Genomic DNA, 19320 nt, shown 5'->3' with positions numbered 1-19320 from the left:
GCATTTGGCGAATCAATAAATGCGTTTTTCACCAAGCTGAAAGGTTGAAAGATCCGTCCGTCATTTTGGGACGAGCTAGATAAATGCAGTCAAACCCAGCTGGGCATAGAAATTTGCCATAGTATGACTTTGTTCTGGAGACGACCGGCCATGCTGTGGAACTTTGGAACAAAGTTTCCATATCTGAACAGACGTACTTGAATGACAGGCACAGGAAACGATGGCCAATAAAAACGCATTCTCGTTGCATTTTGATAATAATGTATCAATCTAAATGACACGAAAATTATGCCTCTTCCCAACAGAAGGGCCATGGTCTATTTTTAGCCCTGCTACAGTATGTCTCAGTGCTGAAAAGGCCATATTGTTGTCATGTTGTCATGGCGACTTTTAAAATTTGCATACAACTGTGAGAGTGAAACGGGTTGTTCATAGGTCACAAAAATTTTGAGTCCTACTGTCGTCCATTACACCAGTTCCTTGGGCATTAAAGGTGTGCAAGTATACACATCAAAAGACTAGAAAATTCACTTTATGGGCAGAACCTTGTGAAATAGCCCTTTCTTGTCTGGTTAACGAAAAAAGATACCCCTGATCTAAAATATGCATGGGCTACCAGCCAGTGTCACCGGGCTACCAACTTCAGAATATGGTTGCCCAAGTGGACTTCCAGGGAAAAAAAGTTAATTTCGAGCCCTGGGCAATATTAAACATGAAACATTTAACTTGTAATATTCCCCCTTGTCTTGGCCTGCTGGGTTTAAAAAATGTTTTAAAGGTATACAGGGATCATGTTCAAAGTTAGCCATTGCTACCATGGAAAGGGGAGATCTAGCTAATCATCAGAATCATAGAGTTTATGGGGTCACGCCAGGTCACACAAAAAGTAATGCACCACTACAAGGCCATAATTTTACTTTCGTTAAACAAATAGAAATATATAATTTGTCTTCATTATTCTTCCGGGAATGAGGCAAAGAAATCAAAGTAAATTATTATAAAATGATCATTATTATACGTCGTTAATTATAAATCCATAAAATAAATAAGTACTAGTGAATTATGTTTTAAATAAAACCAAAAAAAACTGTGCGCTACTGTTACTGCTTGTGATAAATATAATGGTACATTGGGTGATAAGGAGGATTGGGTTCAGATACTAGTAGAATTAATTTCAGGACATAAAATTAATTTGAAGGCATAAAGTTAATTCGATAAATGCATAATAAGTTAGTCATATACTATATAACACTTATTTGAAACACAATTAAAAATGCTTGAAAAACTATTTCTGGTCTGTGTAAATTAATTCTAACACACTAAAATTAACGGAAAACATACTTTTGACCACAGTGGCCCCAATATACATTATCTTATTATTCTTTCTAGAATGAAGGCAAAGAAATTACAATTATTATTATTATTATTATTATTATTATTATTATTATTATTATTATTATTATTATAGAACAAATGTTAAAAGTTGTTACTTAGAAACCCATAAAATAAATAAAAAACAGTGCATTATGTTTTAATATAGACTCTCTCGAGGGTCTATGGTTTTAAATAAAAAAAACTAAAATTGAAATTTTAAAACACAAATAGGTTACTATGGAAACACACGGCAGTAAAAGTGGATATAATATTTTGTCTTTCTAACCCGAAATAACCCTTTGGTATAATATTTCTGTTGATTACTGGATTTTTACACTGGATATTTGGTCTTTCTAACCCAAAATATCCCTTTGATATAACACATTCTGTTGATTCCTGAATTTTAGATTGAATCTTTGAAAAACTGGTAATTTTTACTCCTACATGGTTGCCATGGAAACATCTAACATTAAAATTAGTGTGATTTTTTCGGTGTGCTAACCAGAAAAACCCTTATTATCAATTTTTACATCAATCAATAGTTGTTTAATAGGAATTAGGGAAAAGTAACATTTTCAATCCCAGAATAGTTACCATGGCAACTCAAAACATTAAAATCAGTCTGTTTTTTTGCGTTCTCTGACCCGAACTTCCCCCGCTAGATAATTTTCATATCAATCAAAGTAACTTTTCATTGGATATTAGAAAAACTGAAATTTTCAACCCCTAAAATGGTTACCATGGAAACATGGGGCAGTGAAATCGATATCATATTTTGTCTTTTCGACCCAAAATACCCATATCGTGAAATGTTCACAGAAATTGAACCTATTATTTTTTGCGTTATTATTTCTATATAATACTTATATTAATTATTATTATTACTTTATAAGTACTGTTATTAGATGAAAAATCTTTATTTTTGTCGTAAACGTCACCAGGTTCCCTCGCGCCGGCATCTCCTGGCACACACGTTAATTTAAATTTGTTAATTTGATCCTAGTTCTTTAACATCACACCTTACATTGTGCAGTGGACCTATTATAGGATACATTTGATATTGGTGAGAAAGGTCATGTATACGAAACTTTTACGGAGAACTGTATTGGTACAGCATTTCATACCCTCGACATAGATAAAGGAGATATATCATAAAGAAAACATATGAGATATTTTTTGTGTTTTTGTGCTGTAACTTGAAATTTAACTCACAAATAAATTGCATTTTTTGTAGATGATGCCTATTTAGAAAACTTGAAAGCAGAACATTCATGGAAATATTCCGCCATTGTTGGTGGTAGTGTTTGGATTGGCGCTACACTGACGTTAGTGATCAGTATTCTACTGATGAGAAGGGCCCGCAAGCGACGACAAAGACTACCCTCTGTATATGCTGTGTGTCAAGATGATGACTTTCCCAAGGAGAAACTGGGTATGGTTATTTATCGAGATTTTCCAAAAAAATCACCGAATGGAAACACCTATACTCGCTCTAGGGATCACAACTATCTTCCTCAAAGGGAGGATCAATGTGCCATGCATTCTGCAATAGCTTCTCGGCTTATGTTGTCGGGAATTGATAAACCGAAAGCGTTTTTCTATCATGACAACATATTAAGGTGGCTGGAAAGGCTATTTTTGCACCAATTCTTTTCTCAGAGTTAATGTCAAGTTTCAAGTGTTAGAATCAAGATATTTAGTTCAAATTTTCAGGATAACTCCCTTTGTTAATATTTTCTCCAAAGAATATAAAAATTGTATATTTGCAGCCATGATTTTGAAATATGACAGCAGTAAATATTAAAATTTAATTTTTCATATTTTTTTTACATATTTGAATTTAATAATAATTGGACAGTATTAATATTACCAAATTAGTTATAAATATGTTGACACTATTTATTGTAAGATTTGTACAGCAGGATTTGTAAATAAAATTTGTTTTTATGATTTTACATGGGTTTATATATCAAAAAATTATTAAAAATTCTATCAAATTTCAAAATGTGATTTTTCAAAAAGTACTTCAAATACAAATCTTATCTGTAACCTTGTCAATAGGCTGTAAAAATTCCATGTCCATATCTCATTTCAAAGTTGGATTTAATTGGTATACAATTATGTAGGAAAACTGTTATTCTGTCAAAAATGTTGAAAACAAGCCATATTTGCACCCCTCTTTTGAAGTCACAGAGCAGTCTTTTTTGGTTAATCTCTCTTTTGACACCTCTTTGACACTCAAAGAATCTAAAAATGCATTTACAATAGCAGTCACTCACTCTGAATGCCAGCACCGCCTTGTCAAACTTTCCTGAAAAACAGCAAATAATGACTTTCCCTTTTCAAACATTTTATTAAAAGCTAGGGGACCTCTACCATAGTTAATACACTAAGGACTCCCCAACTTCTTCTTATTTGGTCAGTTTTTCAGAAGTTTCAACAGGCTATAACTCTGCAATGCCTTTGTGCCCAAATGTCTAGTTTTTTTTTATTCCACAGAGAATGTTGACTACTTTTATATTTTAATAGTTTTGTTGAAATTTATAACTGACGCTCTAGCCTTTCCAACCACCTTAAAATGTTTTCCGAATTTCAGGGTGGAAACTACAGGCAATGAGTCAAAGTTTGGTCGCAAATCAGGAGATTCAACGGAGTAATTTGCATATTCAAAACGAGATTGGAAGAGGCAACTTTGGAATTGTCTACAAGGCGACAGCTGATGATACCGTGGAAGATCAGATGCCCATCACCGTGGCCGTCAAGATGTTGAAAGGTAAGAAATAGATAACGCTGCTGAATTACCTTTACGATATGTGTTGCAGTGTGAAAGGTAGATTAAAACATCCGTCGCTCGAGGGCGCTCTCTACGCTCTCCTGAGAGGGGGGCCCGGCGGCGTACAGAGCGCCCTCGAGCGACGGATCTTTCAGTCTATATGAAAGGATATTACTAACAAACAGATATACTTCAAGGAAATGTTTGGAATTAGTAGCTCCATAGAGCGGAAATTAGTCTCATGACTGCCGTGTTGGATCATACCACAACTTAGACTTAATGTATTCGACGATATTTTTTCGTGCCAACGTATTATGCCCCTCGAAAGTAAAAGACTTAAACTCAAACTTTCCTCAAGGAATCGTTCAGCCATTCTCTTTCGAAGTTTAAAGTAAAAATCAGGGGTCACTGTGCATAATTTGGTACTAAACAAACAAACAAATTAAAATTTTCCGATATTTGAAATGCAAAATGGCCGCCATCCGTATTTTAACTCTGTTGGGAAAATGAAATTCCCGATTTTCACAAACTTGGCCGATGAAAACTTTATTTACCCCCATAAGCTTCAAAATGAACCCCCACAAGTGGCAGGCAAAAATAATATTATGAAAGTTTGAGAGTCGAAATATCTGTCCCCGAGGCGCATTCTACCTTAAACAAAGACTAAGTAGCGCACATAAGCAATGGCATCAGTTAGATCAACGTTTGATAAACGTTTGTTACTGTAGCTCCCACAGCAGATTGGTGTAAAATAAAATAAATCCACACAAGCGCAATTTAATAGTTGGAGAATTGATTTGACTTCTAATCATACTACACAACTGAAGTAGAAGGACTTTTCGATGGAGTTACAAATACACCGATGGTATTACAAAATTAACCGAAAATTTTAAAAGCTGCAAAGATTGAAAAGATTTCAAAATATAAAACTTTTAAAAGCTATCGAGTGCATAATCAGAAAACTCAACCATTCCGTAAAAGTGAATTTCATCGGACAGTCAATCTGCTGTTTTCCTTGGATATCAATCAGCTAAAGAGGAGGGATATTTACTGAGTGCATCAATGAAGTTGCGCCCTCTGTGGCGAATTATCATAAATTAATCTGGTGCGCAAACAAGTCTACAAGGATATGTTGTTGCACCGTCATAATCTCCTTCAAAGCCCCGACAAACAATGTTTTCTTTGTTTTGCTTTCAAGACAACGCAACTGCTTTTGAAAAGGATGAATTCCTTCGAGAAATTACAACTTTACAAGAAATTGGAAAACATGCCAATATTTTAGGTATCCTTGGATGCTGTACTCTGGAAGAACCGTATTTCTTAATAACGGAGTACATGAAGTATGGCGACTTACTGCATTTTCTGCGGCGAACAAAAGAGGTATATATTTAAGTGATTGTAAAGCGATATTTTTTCAGACTGTTTTGAAAGACAGCTACACTGCTTATCGTGATTGCTTTGCAAATTTAGGTACATTAAACAATTTTTGTATATCAATGTATCCATCTGTAACATTTTCAAATGACGCTTATGTGTATTACAGTGGTTTGCTTTGACGCATTGGCATTACGCGAACTAGACATATCGTCTAAACTGAGTTTATGCCAACACAGTCAGGTGTTAATTATCAGCTGAGCAGTAATTCCAGTCGATCACAGAGAAATCATCTATGCCAAAGTTGAAACATTGTCTTGCAAGAGGTAAGACGTAGTCAAAACAAGTACACCTGAAAGCAAGTGTGCGTGAACATTTTCGGTGGTGTTGTTTTGACTACGTCTGACTTCCTGTTAAAGACAATGTTTCAACTTTTGCAGAGTTGATTCCTTTAAGATCGACCGCTTAGATTGCACCTGACAGTGTTGGCAACACCTCGATTTAGACACTATGTTGTGTTCGTCTAACGCGTCAATGCAAACCACTGTAGGTAAGAGGGACCTGTTCTTTGAAGACACTCAATTGGCATTGTCAATGACAGAAATTTTACGTTTCAATTCACTCAGAGAAGATACCAAAACGATGATCCAATCTACAATTTGGCAGAGGCTGGCTACTATCAGATTGCCAGGCAGATTGCTCGCGGAATGGTAAGTCATGCGAGATATACTCTCAAAATGAAATATTTCGCTCACATTGGTGAGCAAACATCTTTCATCCTTTCAAAGACACTACCTCTTTAAACCCCGGTGCGGTGTATAAAAGACCCCTAACTCATCGAAAATTCACAATGGCGCTTGAGTGTCAACTGGCAACAGCAAGGTAGAACAGTCCGTGAAAATCACCCGAAGCGATTCTCAAACAAATATCATTGGCATACCATAAACATAGACTGTTTCATAAACACGTAGGCCATACAGGTATCCGCAAAGTTTCACAAAGCCTTTTAAAATAACGACGATTAGGGGAAAAATTGCTTTCGTAACAAAGGAAATGGCCCCCAGGGAACAGTCGTTCCGCGATTCAAACAATTGGCAATCATTCAGTGACGCACAGAGGTGTAAACTGGTCAAACATTTGCTGTGCATACGAGAATGTGATTTGTTACGTAAGTGTCTTTTTCAAACGTTCATAAAACAACAGCCAATGGGTACACTTGTTACAGATTGGCGGAACGGACCGTTGATAACTGTAACTTTGAGTGTGCATTGTGCAAAGATTCTCCCTTTGATAAATTCGAATCAAATACTGCTTTTTCGGGAGCCTTGACTTCGATTATCTTTCCCGGAAACTCGACTCAAAATGATTGAAGGCCTCAATGCCATTCCAGGAGTTCCTTCAAGCTTCTTACCAGTCTCGTTTTCTAGTTCGAAATGTTCAATCAAAAATACATCACGTTCTCATTCTAGAGTAAGAAAAAGTTCACAGTTTCAAAAGAAATTGATCTCGAGTTTCTGTTAAATATTGGTCTCATGGAAGATATTGTTTACACGTCTAAAAGAAAAGGTGATGCCGAATAAAATGAAGAATTTGGTTCATGATCCTTTATTCTCATTGGAAGGAATTCCTGGCACAGAACAAATACGTACATGGAGATTTGGCGGCAAGGAACATACTTGTTGGAGAAGACCTGCTAATTAAAATTTCTGACTTTGGACTTGCTAATGACGTATACCTACAAGGATGGACTGCTCTGCCGGCAAGTCGAATGCGAGCAGCGAAGTGGGTCAGCTTAGAAACAAACCTGAAGGGATTATGTACAATACAAAGTGATGTGTAAGCTTTGCGAATACTAATACCTTAAAGTGTTATCAGTGTTATGTATCCCGGAAAACGAATTGTATGTGTCTATAAACCTCTGGAATGTAAGTCGTCAGACATCTGTACCTGAAAGTTATGTGTACAAATCACTGTAATATGTGTGCGCTACGCCTGAGAGGCTTCAAGTTGTCAACCATTAATTCGATATAAATTTTACCTTTGAATTGGACAAAACATCAAATACTACATGATTATTTGACAGAAAATGTTCAATTACCCTTCTATAAGTTTGCATTATGTCAACTTCCCTCCCTACCTTCTCATCAACATCCTCGAGAATGTATGATCATACCCTGCATTTGCCACAGTTTTTAAAGTAAGATGTAGCGTCGTGTTGTGGCATGTCTGGCTGATTTTCTTGGTCAGATTGAGGCTTTACTATGATAATATACAATTACCAAAAATCTAATGTCTTCCGTTTACCTAGGTGGTCTTTCGGCATAGTGTTGTATGAAATCGCTACGCACGGAGAAACTCCATATCCGGGAATGTCAGCTGCTAAAGTCGTTAATGCTGTGAAGGAAGGTTATAGGATGGCCAGACCAGATGACTGCCCACAGTCCATGTACGTCAATAAACGCACTTTCCTTTTCCTTAAAAAGAGAGCCCTAACTTCTGATCTCAATACAAGATACGTTATTAGTAGTAGTAACTACTGTAGCCTTCGTCAACCGAGTGGTCTGACTTTGAATTTGTGACCATTCGTAGCTCGAAATCAATTATTTAAGGGACAAATGCCATCATAGAGATTTGCCTTCGATATGGTGCACTTGAACAGTAACTGGTACAAATTATGCAAAGAGCACGATCCCATATATTGATAAAAATTATCCTACATTGTAAATACCATGCAATCAAGATTAGAACAACCTTTTGACGAAAGCTCAGTGAAAGCTTTACTGACAAATAGGTTGAAACGCTTTACTTTTCATCAACAGGGAATTAACTTTACACGAACACGTGTTTCCACTTACATGCAAGAATGTGTTTGTACTTTGCTAGTTCATCATGTCATGTAACAAAAAAAAATACTATGTCTGTTCTATGAATGTTGCAACGGGAAAAAAACATTCTCGTGTCAGGTAAATGAATTATCGATTTCAAATACACACATGGGAATAAAACGATCAACAACGCAAAATCACTTTAATTGTTTATTCATAAAGCTTAAAATGGGCCCATACAAGCGGTAGACCAGAAAAGTATTGTAAACATGCATTTGACTGTCCGAGTATCATCCTGTCCCCAAGACGTATTCTACCGTTAATTCTAAGTTCTACGATCTGAACATACATTATGAATGCGCAAATTGGCCGATATTTTGAATTTCCCCCCCTTTTATTTTGCCGAACAAAATTTTGTACTTAAAAGCCATTTCTTACGTCAAGCAATTGTATAGATTTCCAGATTAAAAGCATGTCAAGGGTTCCTGCTGCTTTCAATCACCGACGTATTTTGTCTTGGTTAGAATAATATGTAATATTGTCAATGGTTTGATCCCGAATACAATTGCAGACATCTCAACACTGATTTCGTGCATACAGCACAAAGTTTCCTATCATGATGAATTTACAAGTTTTTGTCCGTACCGATCGTCAGAAAATTTAAGAAAACTGTATATCTTTGTTGATATTATCAATATTTTGTCTTGACATAGGTATCAAATCATGACACGCTGCTGGGCTGAAAATCCAGAAGAAAGACCAACATTTACGGACTTAATTCAAGATTTTAATCAACTGCTCAGTCAATTTGCCGAATACATCAATGAGCAAGCGTTTCCATACTCTACCGATGACACACCTCTGCAGCAGATTGTTACTCATGAAAGCGATGTCGAAAGTGACAGTAGACGTGAAACAACCGTAAGTTTACATTAGTATACTCATATTGACTGACTAGGGGGTAACAGCATACATTTGTTGCTCGAGGGCCTGAGACCGTTTCGGGCGACTCTCAGACTCAAGGGAGAATAAACGTATGCTGTTACCCGGATATAGAAAGCCAAAGCAGCGAAACTGTGCTTTGTAACACACATCATCTAATTCTCTCACCGAAAAATTGAAAGGCTCACCAGCTCCCACCACCCCTCTCAGTCTCGATCGGACGACACTGCCATCTTACTTACGCGTTCCAGAATGCGCGCGTGCGTAGACGGCACTTTCAAAACCGGTTAACACTTTCGGAAACTGTTGACTGGTAACTTGCCCTTTGCAGTATCAGCGTAAACACTGATTAAAACCACAAAGCTACAAATTAACGAATCACAACGTACGGTTCGGACGAGGTGTGTTACAAATGTGTGGATTTCTCAGTAATATTTGTCAGGGCTGATATAATATTCTTCTAAAACATTACCAAATTATTTTAGGCGACGAATCAAAACATTTAGAATTTAACAGAATAATACAAAAAAACATGAAGCAGTTGGTTTTATGAACACTTTCAATGCATGTTGATACCTAGCGTAGACCTTAGTACATCTCATTCTACCGTGATCTCCAAGTTTAAAACAATCATTAAAGTTACAAAAAAGTTAAAATCATCTCCGTAAAACATGGATTTCATCGGTAATTGACCTGGCTTGTAAGCTTACTTTCATTTTAAAGATGTTGAAACAACAGTCATTATAACACACCTAATCCGTAGTCTGTGTTCTAATTCGCCAATTGATAGTCACGTGGGATGCGTTCTTTTTGTGCTGATCAACGTAAACGACGTCATCAGACGTCATTTGTTTGAACTGTTGCCTGCCAGGCATCAGTTCCGAAAAATGATGCCCGCTGACGTCATAAACGATATTGGCGCATGCGAGAACCGGAATGTAAATAAAGATGTCGTCTGCGGCCGACCGAAACAATAGTCGATAAATTTCTAGGTCTATCCTACTTTCTGGAGAAGAACCGAATGCTCTGGTTTCCAACAAGGACTCGAAACGGACGAAAACGATAATCAAAGGTACATTGAACGTTTTGAAGTATTGCGATCCTGCCGGGAAAAAAAGACTTTTTCTTGCTGAACCACTCCAGCATATTTTTGTGTATGGTACGTTCCTATGCATGACTGCGGATGAGGTGTGTTATAAAACATATATTGACTGGCCATGAGGGCAACAGCACACAGCCTTCGGCCCCGGGAAACAGTCTGTTTTGGGGGGCGACTCACAGTCCCTCGGGGTACAGACGTACGCTATTGCCCTCATGGCCAGTCAAAATGTGTATACTGTATAATAGCATTTTGGAGATAGTTCACAAAAAGGCTCTGAAAATATGCTGGTGTCAAGAACGCCGTCATCGGTGACGGCGTTGTAAATTAGCTACATGTAAGTGGCGTTCCTGAGCAATGGCAAACCAGTCAGTTGAGGAAAATTACCCATTAAGGAAAGGCTAGAAGATATCGTTTATCATTTAATGACATATCTTTATTCGGTGCTATAAGTAATGTTGAAGTTAATTATTTGTGGACCAACAATGAACCATTCCTATTCTAGCTCGATCTCATTGTAACCGGTTTGATATTCAGCAGGACGATCTGATGAAACAGGCAAAGGACAGCAAATACTCGACGGGAGAGAGCGCTTTCTGTGAAAGTAACTCCATGACGTCATTTGAGGAATACATCACGAGCAACAGTGACGTAGAGGATTTCAGCGACTCGATTACCTTTGAGGTGATGTCCGAGAGTGATAATGATGAGGGATTCTTTCCGTAGTGCCAGTATCGTCAACACAAAAAATCGAACCTTGAACTTAGTGCTACGTCGGTGATGGTGACATCTAACTATCAATGTGAAGGTCTCTGTCTGTATCCCTACACAATTACATTTGTATAACGATAATCAAATGTAAAACGAAGGCCTCCTTGTAATATTCATCTCCCTATAGCTAAAAAATTCAGGCACAGTTAAAAAGGTTTATATAAGAGATTTAATTTGTTCCCTCTGATTCATGAATGAGATTGAAAATGAATACAAATTTGTAAAAATTGTCTATAGCGATGGTTTTAACAAGAAAAGCATTCCTTTCGTATATTTGTGTGCGTCCTCAGGAATAATACATGACTCCGCTATTGAACGAATGCACTCCGTGGTCAAGCAACAAGAAGTAAAGAAATGAAAATGAAAGTCGACAGCGAAGAATATTTCAAAAGTCATTTTCATTTAGTTTGAAATGTATTTTCCTTATATCAAGTACAGTGAATTGGATTTGAAATTGATCCAAATTTGAATTAAATGTTTGTAAGGTGGAATGTGCTCTACGGACAGATATTCGGACTCTCAAACTTTTACATTACGTTATTGGCCTACCACTTGTTGCGGCGTTCATTTTTGACGTCCATGGAGTTTACATCGATTATTTTTTTGTGTGACAATCGAAAATTTAATTTTTCCTCATACAGTTAACACAGGGATAGCGGCCATTTTGAATTTCAAATTTTAGTAAATTTAAGGTAATATGCTCCCATAGTACAAAATATTGTACGGTGACCACTGAATTTTATCCTTGATTTGAAAGAGTCTGATTTAAAGTTCCCTCGCGGGACAAGTTTGAGGAAAAGTTTAAGCATTTCAATTTCGTGGCGCGCACTACCTTAACCCGTCTTAGTCAGTAGTACCGCGCATGCGCGTTGCCTCGGGGTCTATATAGATGAACATTTAAAACACTTAGACTAAATTTATCATTATTCATCATGACTCATCGTTATTACCTCATTATAAGCTCATATATCAAAGTAATGTTCTTATGTAATTGAAAATTAAATCATCCTATTCTTAGATTAATATAGGCGTATTTCCGAACTTGAAATAGCACAGTCCCAAGCAATAGTTTATGTTTTCGTGCTTTATCAAAATTCTCTCTCGTTTGGGGTCGAAAGATACTCTGTGTCCATTGGGCGAACGTTACAAAGTCTAAACTTGAATTGTAAACAATTAGCATTGATATGCGGAGGAAAGCTTTTATATATGTACTGGTCACTGTGCATCACATCCGGACTTCAAGATCAACGCCTTATAAAATAAAATATAAAATTACGAAATATAGTATTATCAAAGTGAAAATTTGAAGCGAGGGGGCGCATCGAAGCTGTGCTGTTGAATATGATGACTGAAGCAATCTATCTTCTTTGCTGAATGGAGTGGAGACCTAGACAGAATAATCAGGATGTAAGGTGTTTTTGCTTCAATTCGCACAATATATTTTGATTTTTTCTATTGAGCTTACACAAACATGACTGGTGGGGTTTCTCCACCTTGCCTGGAATGACATAGACCAAACGTTTTTCTGAATCCATGAATGTAAAGTTTGGTGTCCTACAGGGATCGTATATTTGGCCCTTGCTTTTCACAGCTTATGCAAGGTGACTGTTTAACACCAATCGATGTTTTTATTGATGATATTTGCACGGCGACCCCCGATTTTTACTCTTGATTTTGAAAGAAAATGGTTGAAAGATTCCGTGAGGAAAATTTGAGTAAAAGTTTAAGTCTTTCACTTTCGAGGCGCATACTACCTTAATAAGATTAATTATAGGGCATCCAACATTACTTGACTTACGCTTTGGAATTCTATTCCCAGACAACTAAAACGTTTTAACAATTAAGGGCAGTTTAAGCGCATTTTAAAGGCACATATTTTTTTGAAAATACATACAATCTGTAAGGTTTTTAAATAATTGTTGTGAGACTTGTAATTGTCTTGAGCTTTGGGAACTTTAAGTTTGCACTCATATTTAATAATTCTGTTTTAAGCTGTTGTATTTGTAAGGCGCTTATGAATATCTTTATAGAAGAAAAAGCGCTTTAGAAAATGACTAAATGTTAACGTCAAATGTTACTCAGGTATGCATTTTGCAATCTATCCTCTGCTTTTGGCATGCAAGCACTGGGACATCTGTATGCTTTGGTGTGTATATATATATATATATATATATATATATATATATATATATATATATATATATATATATATATATATATATATATATATATATATATATATATATATATACACGAAAATGGATTGCTTGTCAATGCAGGCAAAGTATAGTGCTCAATGCATTCTGCACTGAGGGCGGTAATACTGGGAATCTAGGAACTTGTAGTTATTATATATATATACGTATATATATATATATATATAATATATATATATATATATATATATATATATATATATATATATATATATATATATATAATATATATATATATATATATATATATATATGATATTTAGGCCAGGAAGAAAAAATAAATTGTTCATCGGAATCGCCGCTTCTACTTTGGCATATTTGGAATTTTTTTTTTTTTTTTTTTTTTTTTTTTTTTTTTTTTTTTTTTTTTGATCGCGGCAATTCTTCATTCCGCATTACAAATATTTTTAGTACTGCCGCTGGTGGCGCCCCACACTGTGTAGGGTTTTCGCGGGCACGGGATTTTGAATGAGACTTCATACGTGTTCGGACTTTTAAGTTGATCGCCAACACGTTGTTGTGACGTCTGAATTTGGCGAATCACGACGCAAAGTGGGTCGATTTGGCCAGAAATTTGCTCGTTTTGTAAAGGTTAGTACATGTCATATCATGAGTATTAATTTGATCGCCAACATTCGACGTGATGGCCAACAGTTAGTTCCAGAGACGCTATTCAGTGTTTGTCCTGATATTACGTTCGGCGATTTGTTCAACAAGATCGTGACAGCAGATGGACGGTGCATCCGATTGAATGAAAATTGTATCGAAAGTATAAAAATGTACGGCAATGACAAAACACATGGTTGCGTCGATGTTAAAGTACGATCTGAATGATGACTATATAACTTCACTCCGATCACAGTACAGTGTTTAAAATGTGTATATATAGACAGTGGTAAAGAGGCCAAAACATGGGCCAAAGTAAAATGAAAAAACTCAGATGCTAGGTCCCACCAGGACTATATTAAAGGACAATACTGAATTGTTGAATTTCAGTGATTTGCTGTACATTTCAGTTTTATTCTGAGAGAATGTTGAAATGCTCAGAATATGTTGTGCAAACACTAACTGAGAATGTAATGGCCTATGTTATTGTTGGGAAATATAGTATTGAATTCAGTTACCAGTATCAGTGTTTCTTGTCTGAGATATTTCAGGTAAAAAGGGAAACAATTATCTTGCCTTGTCTGCATCTGTGCAAAAATGCCAGAGAACCGAGTTTACCTTCGGCCTAAAAAAAAAATTAAAAAAAAAATTTTCGCTCGCCGCTACTGGGACTTGGTCCAAAAAATCCGATGAACAAGATTTTTTTTTCTCTGGCCTTACCGTCAATCGCTCTACCATACAGTTATTGAGAACTGTTTTACATCGTCCGATCTTTATAGCATACATACATACATACATACATACATACATACATACATACATACATACATACATACATACATACATACATACATACATACATACATACGTACGTACGTACGTACGTACGTACGTACGTACGTACGTACGTACATACATACATACATACATACATACATACATACATACATACATACATACATACATACATACATACATACATACATACATACATACATACATGCATACATTCTACATACATACATACATACATACTACATACATACATACATACATACATACATACATACATACATACATACATACATACATACATACATACATACATACATACATACATATTGACACAAATTACTTCAAGTACAAAGAAATGATATATGTTACTTAAGTTTCATGCATCCTGCAATCTTCAGACAGAAGAAGTGACTTCTTCTGTATGAAGATTGCAGGATGCATAGTTATTTTACGTGATAAATATAATTATTATTTTTGTGGCTATGGTTCATCTCCTGCAATGATAAAGTACAGCTCTGATGACATCATAACTACTCGTATATATACATCATGCTTTCCCGTTGTTGTGGAGTTTATTTCATGAATAAATACTGATGGTCACAACAATCGATGTATAACAATCTTTAGATTGTGCCATTCAACAGAGTTGGGTGTTTGGTATGTGAAAAGAGAAAACAATCACTAAATTTGTAATAATGACGAGGTCTTTGCAGGAAGCTACAAATGACCAAGCCGATCTGTGAATGAACCCGAGTGTTTACGTAAAACATGACACTTGATACAAACATTAGCACAACACGATGCTTAAGAAGGCATCCGTCGCTATAAACTGGTGGGTGGAGCAGATGTTCGTGATCACTAAATCTAACTTTAGGGCCAGTTAGTCCGTGTATGTGTTGTACTAATACGCAGAAATGTTGTGTCTCAGTCCAGATATCCCGTGCATGTTCACAATTCACCAGAATCATTACTTTGCCATTTATGAGCTTCGTTGCGTTTCTTCGTCACGTTCAACTGAAGGCTAATTTGCACCAAAGTCTTAAATGTACAACTTAAATAGGCCTATATGCATAAAAATTATCCGTACATAGAAACATTTCAAAGATATAATACCAGAACAACTATCCCTGATAACATATTTTCTTTATTCGTATCTTTCCTCTCACCCACTATAGCATAACAATTTTGACAGAACGCTCTCCTTAATTTCCTAAATATATGCCGAACAATTAAATTTTAAACAATAATGCATTTTTAATTGGTTCAAGTTTGCCATTGATTCCTCACGAGCGACCTCTAGCGGCCGGTATAACTTCTTTGTGATGATTTTTCACAGCGAACAATGATGAGAATTAACTGATATATTTCCAGTCATTTACAGGAGCATATATGAATGAACGTATAATAACAATTTTTTGGCCAAAGTGATACCCTGAATAATATTTTTCGGGGTTTTTTGTGAGAAGACAAATTGAATGTCCTAAAAACGTTGAAGGACGACCCCACCTGATTGACGGTCGCCGCATTTCAGATCCCATAAGCTTCTCGTTCTTGATCTTAAAGCTCAAAAGCGGAACCGCTTTGATCACTTGGTGAGTCATCAGACCTAGCCTTTTCCTCAGTCTAAGTAACTACATCGGATATCCTTGCACATTCAGCGAAAATTTCATCTAACTACGATGTTGTAAAATTATAAATTGCTAGCTAAACGATGAAAGAATAAGTAGAAGCTTGAAAATATATCGAAAATACACAACAAAACAGATAGAAAAGTGCCTATAAGAGAAAAAAGGGACTTTAACAGATAATGGCTGTTTTATTGCGGAGTGTTTAATAGTAGCTGACTCAAAGTATCCAACAAAAAATGTAAAATACTTCTTTTCAACATCTCTCCTCCAACTTTTCCGAGGATTAGTCACCGAATTCCTAAAATAACACTCAGAACACACCAACCGTTATGTATCGCTAACGATCTAGCTACACAGATACATAGATATGAGTCTCCGTGGACTCGGAAACAGTCCTTCCATTGCACCAGTTGTTGACATCACAGGCTTATTTCAGAACTTTCACATTGCTACCAGGTAATAGGCCTACCGCATGAAATTCCGCTCTGTGAAATATACTTGGCGCACTCGTTTCCTCACTCATTCAGTTAATGCAGAGAGAGTGCATGGATCATAGAAACATTTGGAAAGTTCAGCAAAAGAGCAAAAGAGCAAAACGCAACAGAAGCATTTTTAGAGGTGTCAGCGATCACGAAAGTTTTTAAATTGACTGCATATCACAGATGACTTAAAACATGCAGCATAAACACGTTTCGAATAAATGTGTCAAAATTTGGGGTCAGGGGGAGGTCACGTTTTAGATAGGTGGGCGGGAAGGGGAATCACAACCGGTACCGCCAAAATTCCCCAGCCCATCCCCTAATAATTACCGAAGACTTCCGAAAGTTCATTGTGTTGCAGTATTGTTGTTGCTCTACGTCTCCATAAAATGTGTTCACCATGGCAGTCGTTATTCTCCACGCCCACCCTCACCCCCCTCGTTATATCCCAAGGTTCCTGAGTTTAACTGACTACGATATTTCTGTACTTCAACTTCCAATGGTCACGGATCTCAGTTACACTCTAACTGTACATCTTACGTACAGACTATAGCGTCTTGATGTGAAGCAGTTTATTGTTTTAAACGTCCTACAGCACGCCTAATCGAAAAGATATGTCTCGATATGTGTTCAGATTAGAGTAATAAAGTCTACCCGGGGTTATTATGGTATAGGCTACATATAGTCTCCCTGCTTCTCCCTTGTAAGGTACATCATCGTTACAACCATATCGTCATCATCATCACCCGCCCACCATCTCTCTCTCTCTCTCTCTCTCTCTCTCTCTCTCTCTCTCTCTCTCTCTCTCTCTCTCTCTCTCTCTCTCTCTCTCTCTCTCTCTCTCTCTCTTATTTTAGTGGAACAGTTGTCTATGTATACATGCTTGCGTCAACCGGATGTCCATTCATATGGAAAGAGATTCTTTTCACCGCGCTCAATGGACTATGGCGCTTTTGTTTCCTTCTATATTTGGAACAGACTAAATCTAGATAATAGAACGCATTATACTTCAACATAATACTCTGAATACGACTTGATCTGAATGCACTCTTTACTATTAACGATTTTGCGTGAGTGAGTTGGCGACCTTCTGTACTACTCTACAACAGAATAGCGCCTTAACCGGCATGTGCCGAGCGGGTGTGACTCAAGCGCGTTGGCCGTCACCATGGAGATTTCGGCCACGCAAGAGGCAATGCCAAATTATAACAATAACTGTTAACGTCTTGTTTTTCATTTTTTACATGACATAAAAATTGACCACTCTCCTTATTCGCCCGTGTCTAACCAACTTCCGTTTATCATCAGCGTCAATATTCCGTTTCCGCAATGCCATATTGTATTAGTATTTATGTAACTTCTCATTACATCAGCCTTTCAGAGAATATCAGCACGGCTATACGGTATAGCGACAATTTTCAGAACTAGTCACATCACATGGAAAAAAGCTCAATACAGACCTGGCACCACAGATATGTGTTGGCAAGTTTCGACGGTATTTCTTATCATGATAAAATCCGTTGGATGTTAACATGTAGGGCCTACCTTTCAGTATTTGTGGCTGCAGAATGGCTGCTCATGAGAAGTAAAAGTCATTATTGATTTTCAAGCATGCCCCCCCCCCCCCATTGGCAGCTACTGCTTCAGATTGTAACAGTATTGAACGGAAGGATGTCAGAATTCACCACAGCCATGCACAACTATCTCAAAATAACATTTTTCCTGTTTAATAGCTGAATGTACTACTCACATCCAGAATCAGTTGAACCGGAAACAGAGAACCTTAGTACAACCAAATTGTAACATAGTAACGACTGTTTGAACACAATTGACATCAGAACAACATGTTACATTGTTGATCTTTTCTTATCTTTTTGGTGATTTTTGACAATTATGTAATAAAATCAGACTTCGAAAAGTCTACGCAAATCAACAAAGGAACATTTGAAATGTTAAACAAAACACTGGCTCCCAGAAAGCATCTGTTGACACAAATCACATTAGAGAAGGTAAACATTGATTTCATATCAGTGTAAAAGTCGCGATTGCTTTACAAACTATAAATTGGAAGTTCACGTGACCAGTGACTCATGTTTACTTCACGGTAAGCATATTTGATTTGGTAATTCGGTCACCATGTCAGGCTTGGCTCGGTGACCACGCAGAAAGGATCACGTGACACTTTCTTCGTGGAACTGCATATTGCGGATACTGTTTCCTTTCGTCGGTCATTTTGGTCATCGACACCGTGGTGTAGGCTGCCTGAAGCACGAACGTCAGCTCTTAAACTTCCGAGCAACTCCTGTAAGTGATCTGGCCAGTTACGGTAAGTTTTAATTTTTTTTTTCATTTGTTATATCAAAGCTTGCTTGATGTGTCATTGAAGGTAGCTCCATGGTTGTAATCAATTTTCACCTACTCAAGCACTCAACTTGTCC

General features: G+C 36.8%; 1 protein-coding gene across 2 annotated transcripts in view; it reads left to right on the top strand.

The window, feature by feature from the left end:
• Positions 1–12179, top strand: part of LOC139121387 (uncharacterized) — a 44940-nt gene extending 32761 nt beyond the window's left edge. The window contains exons 11-18 of one of the 2 annotated variants that reach the window (XM_070686217.1): positions 2609–2806; positions 3971–4147; positions 5346–5527; positions 6148–6231; positions 7143–7357; positions 7830–7967; positions 9060–9267; positions 10928–12179. In XM_070686217.1, coding sequence (XP_070542318.1) covers positions 2609–2806; positions 3971–4147; positions 5346–5527; positions 6148–6231; positions 7143–7357; positions 7830–7967; positions 9060–9267; positions 10928–11113 — 1388 coding nt within the window. In that variant the 3' untranslated portion in view covers positions 11114–12179. Of the gene's footprint in view, positions 1–2608; positions 2807–3970; positions 4148–5345; positions 5528–6147; positions 6232–7142; positions 7358–7829; positions 7968–9059; positions 9268–10924 lie in introns of both variants that reach the window. The other variant, XM_070686216.1, reaches the window with a different exon arrangement.
• Positions 12180–19320: the final 7141 nt, after the last annotated feature.

Source organism: Ptychodera flava, chromosome 21 (assembly GCF_041260155.1).
Source record: "Ptychodera flava strain L36383 chromosome 21, AS_Pfla_20210202, whole genome shotgun sequence".
Lineage (NCBI taxonomy): Eukaryota > Metazoa > Hemichordata > Enteropneusta > Ptychoderidae > Ptychodera > Ptychodera flava.
Note: the sequence above shows the minus strand (reverse complement) of the source record. Positions and strands in the feature narration are given on the sequence as shown.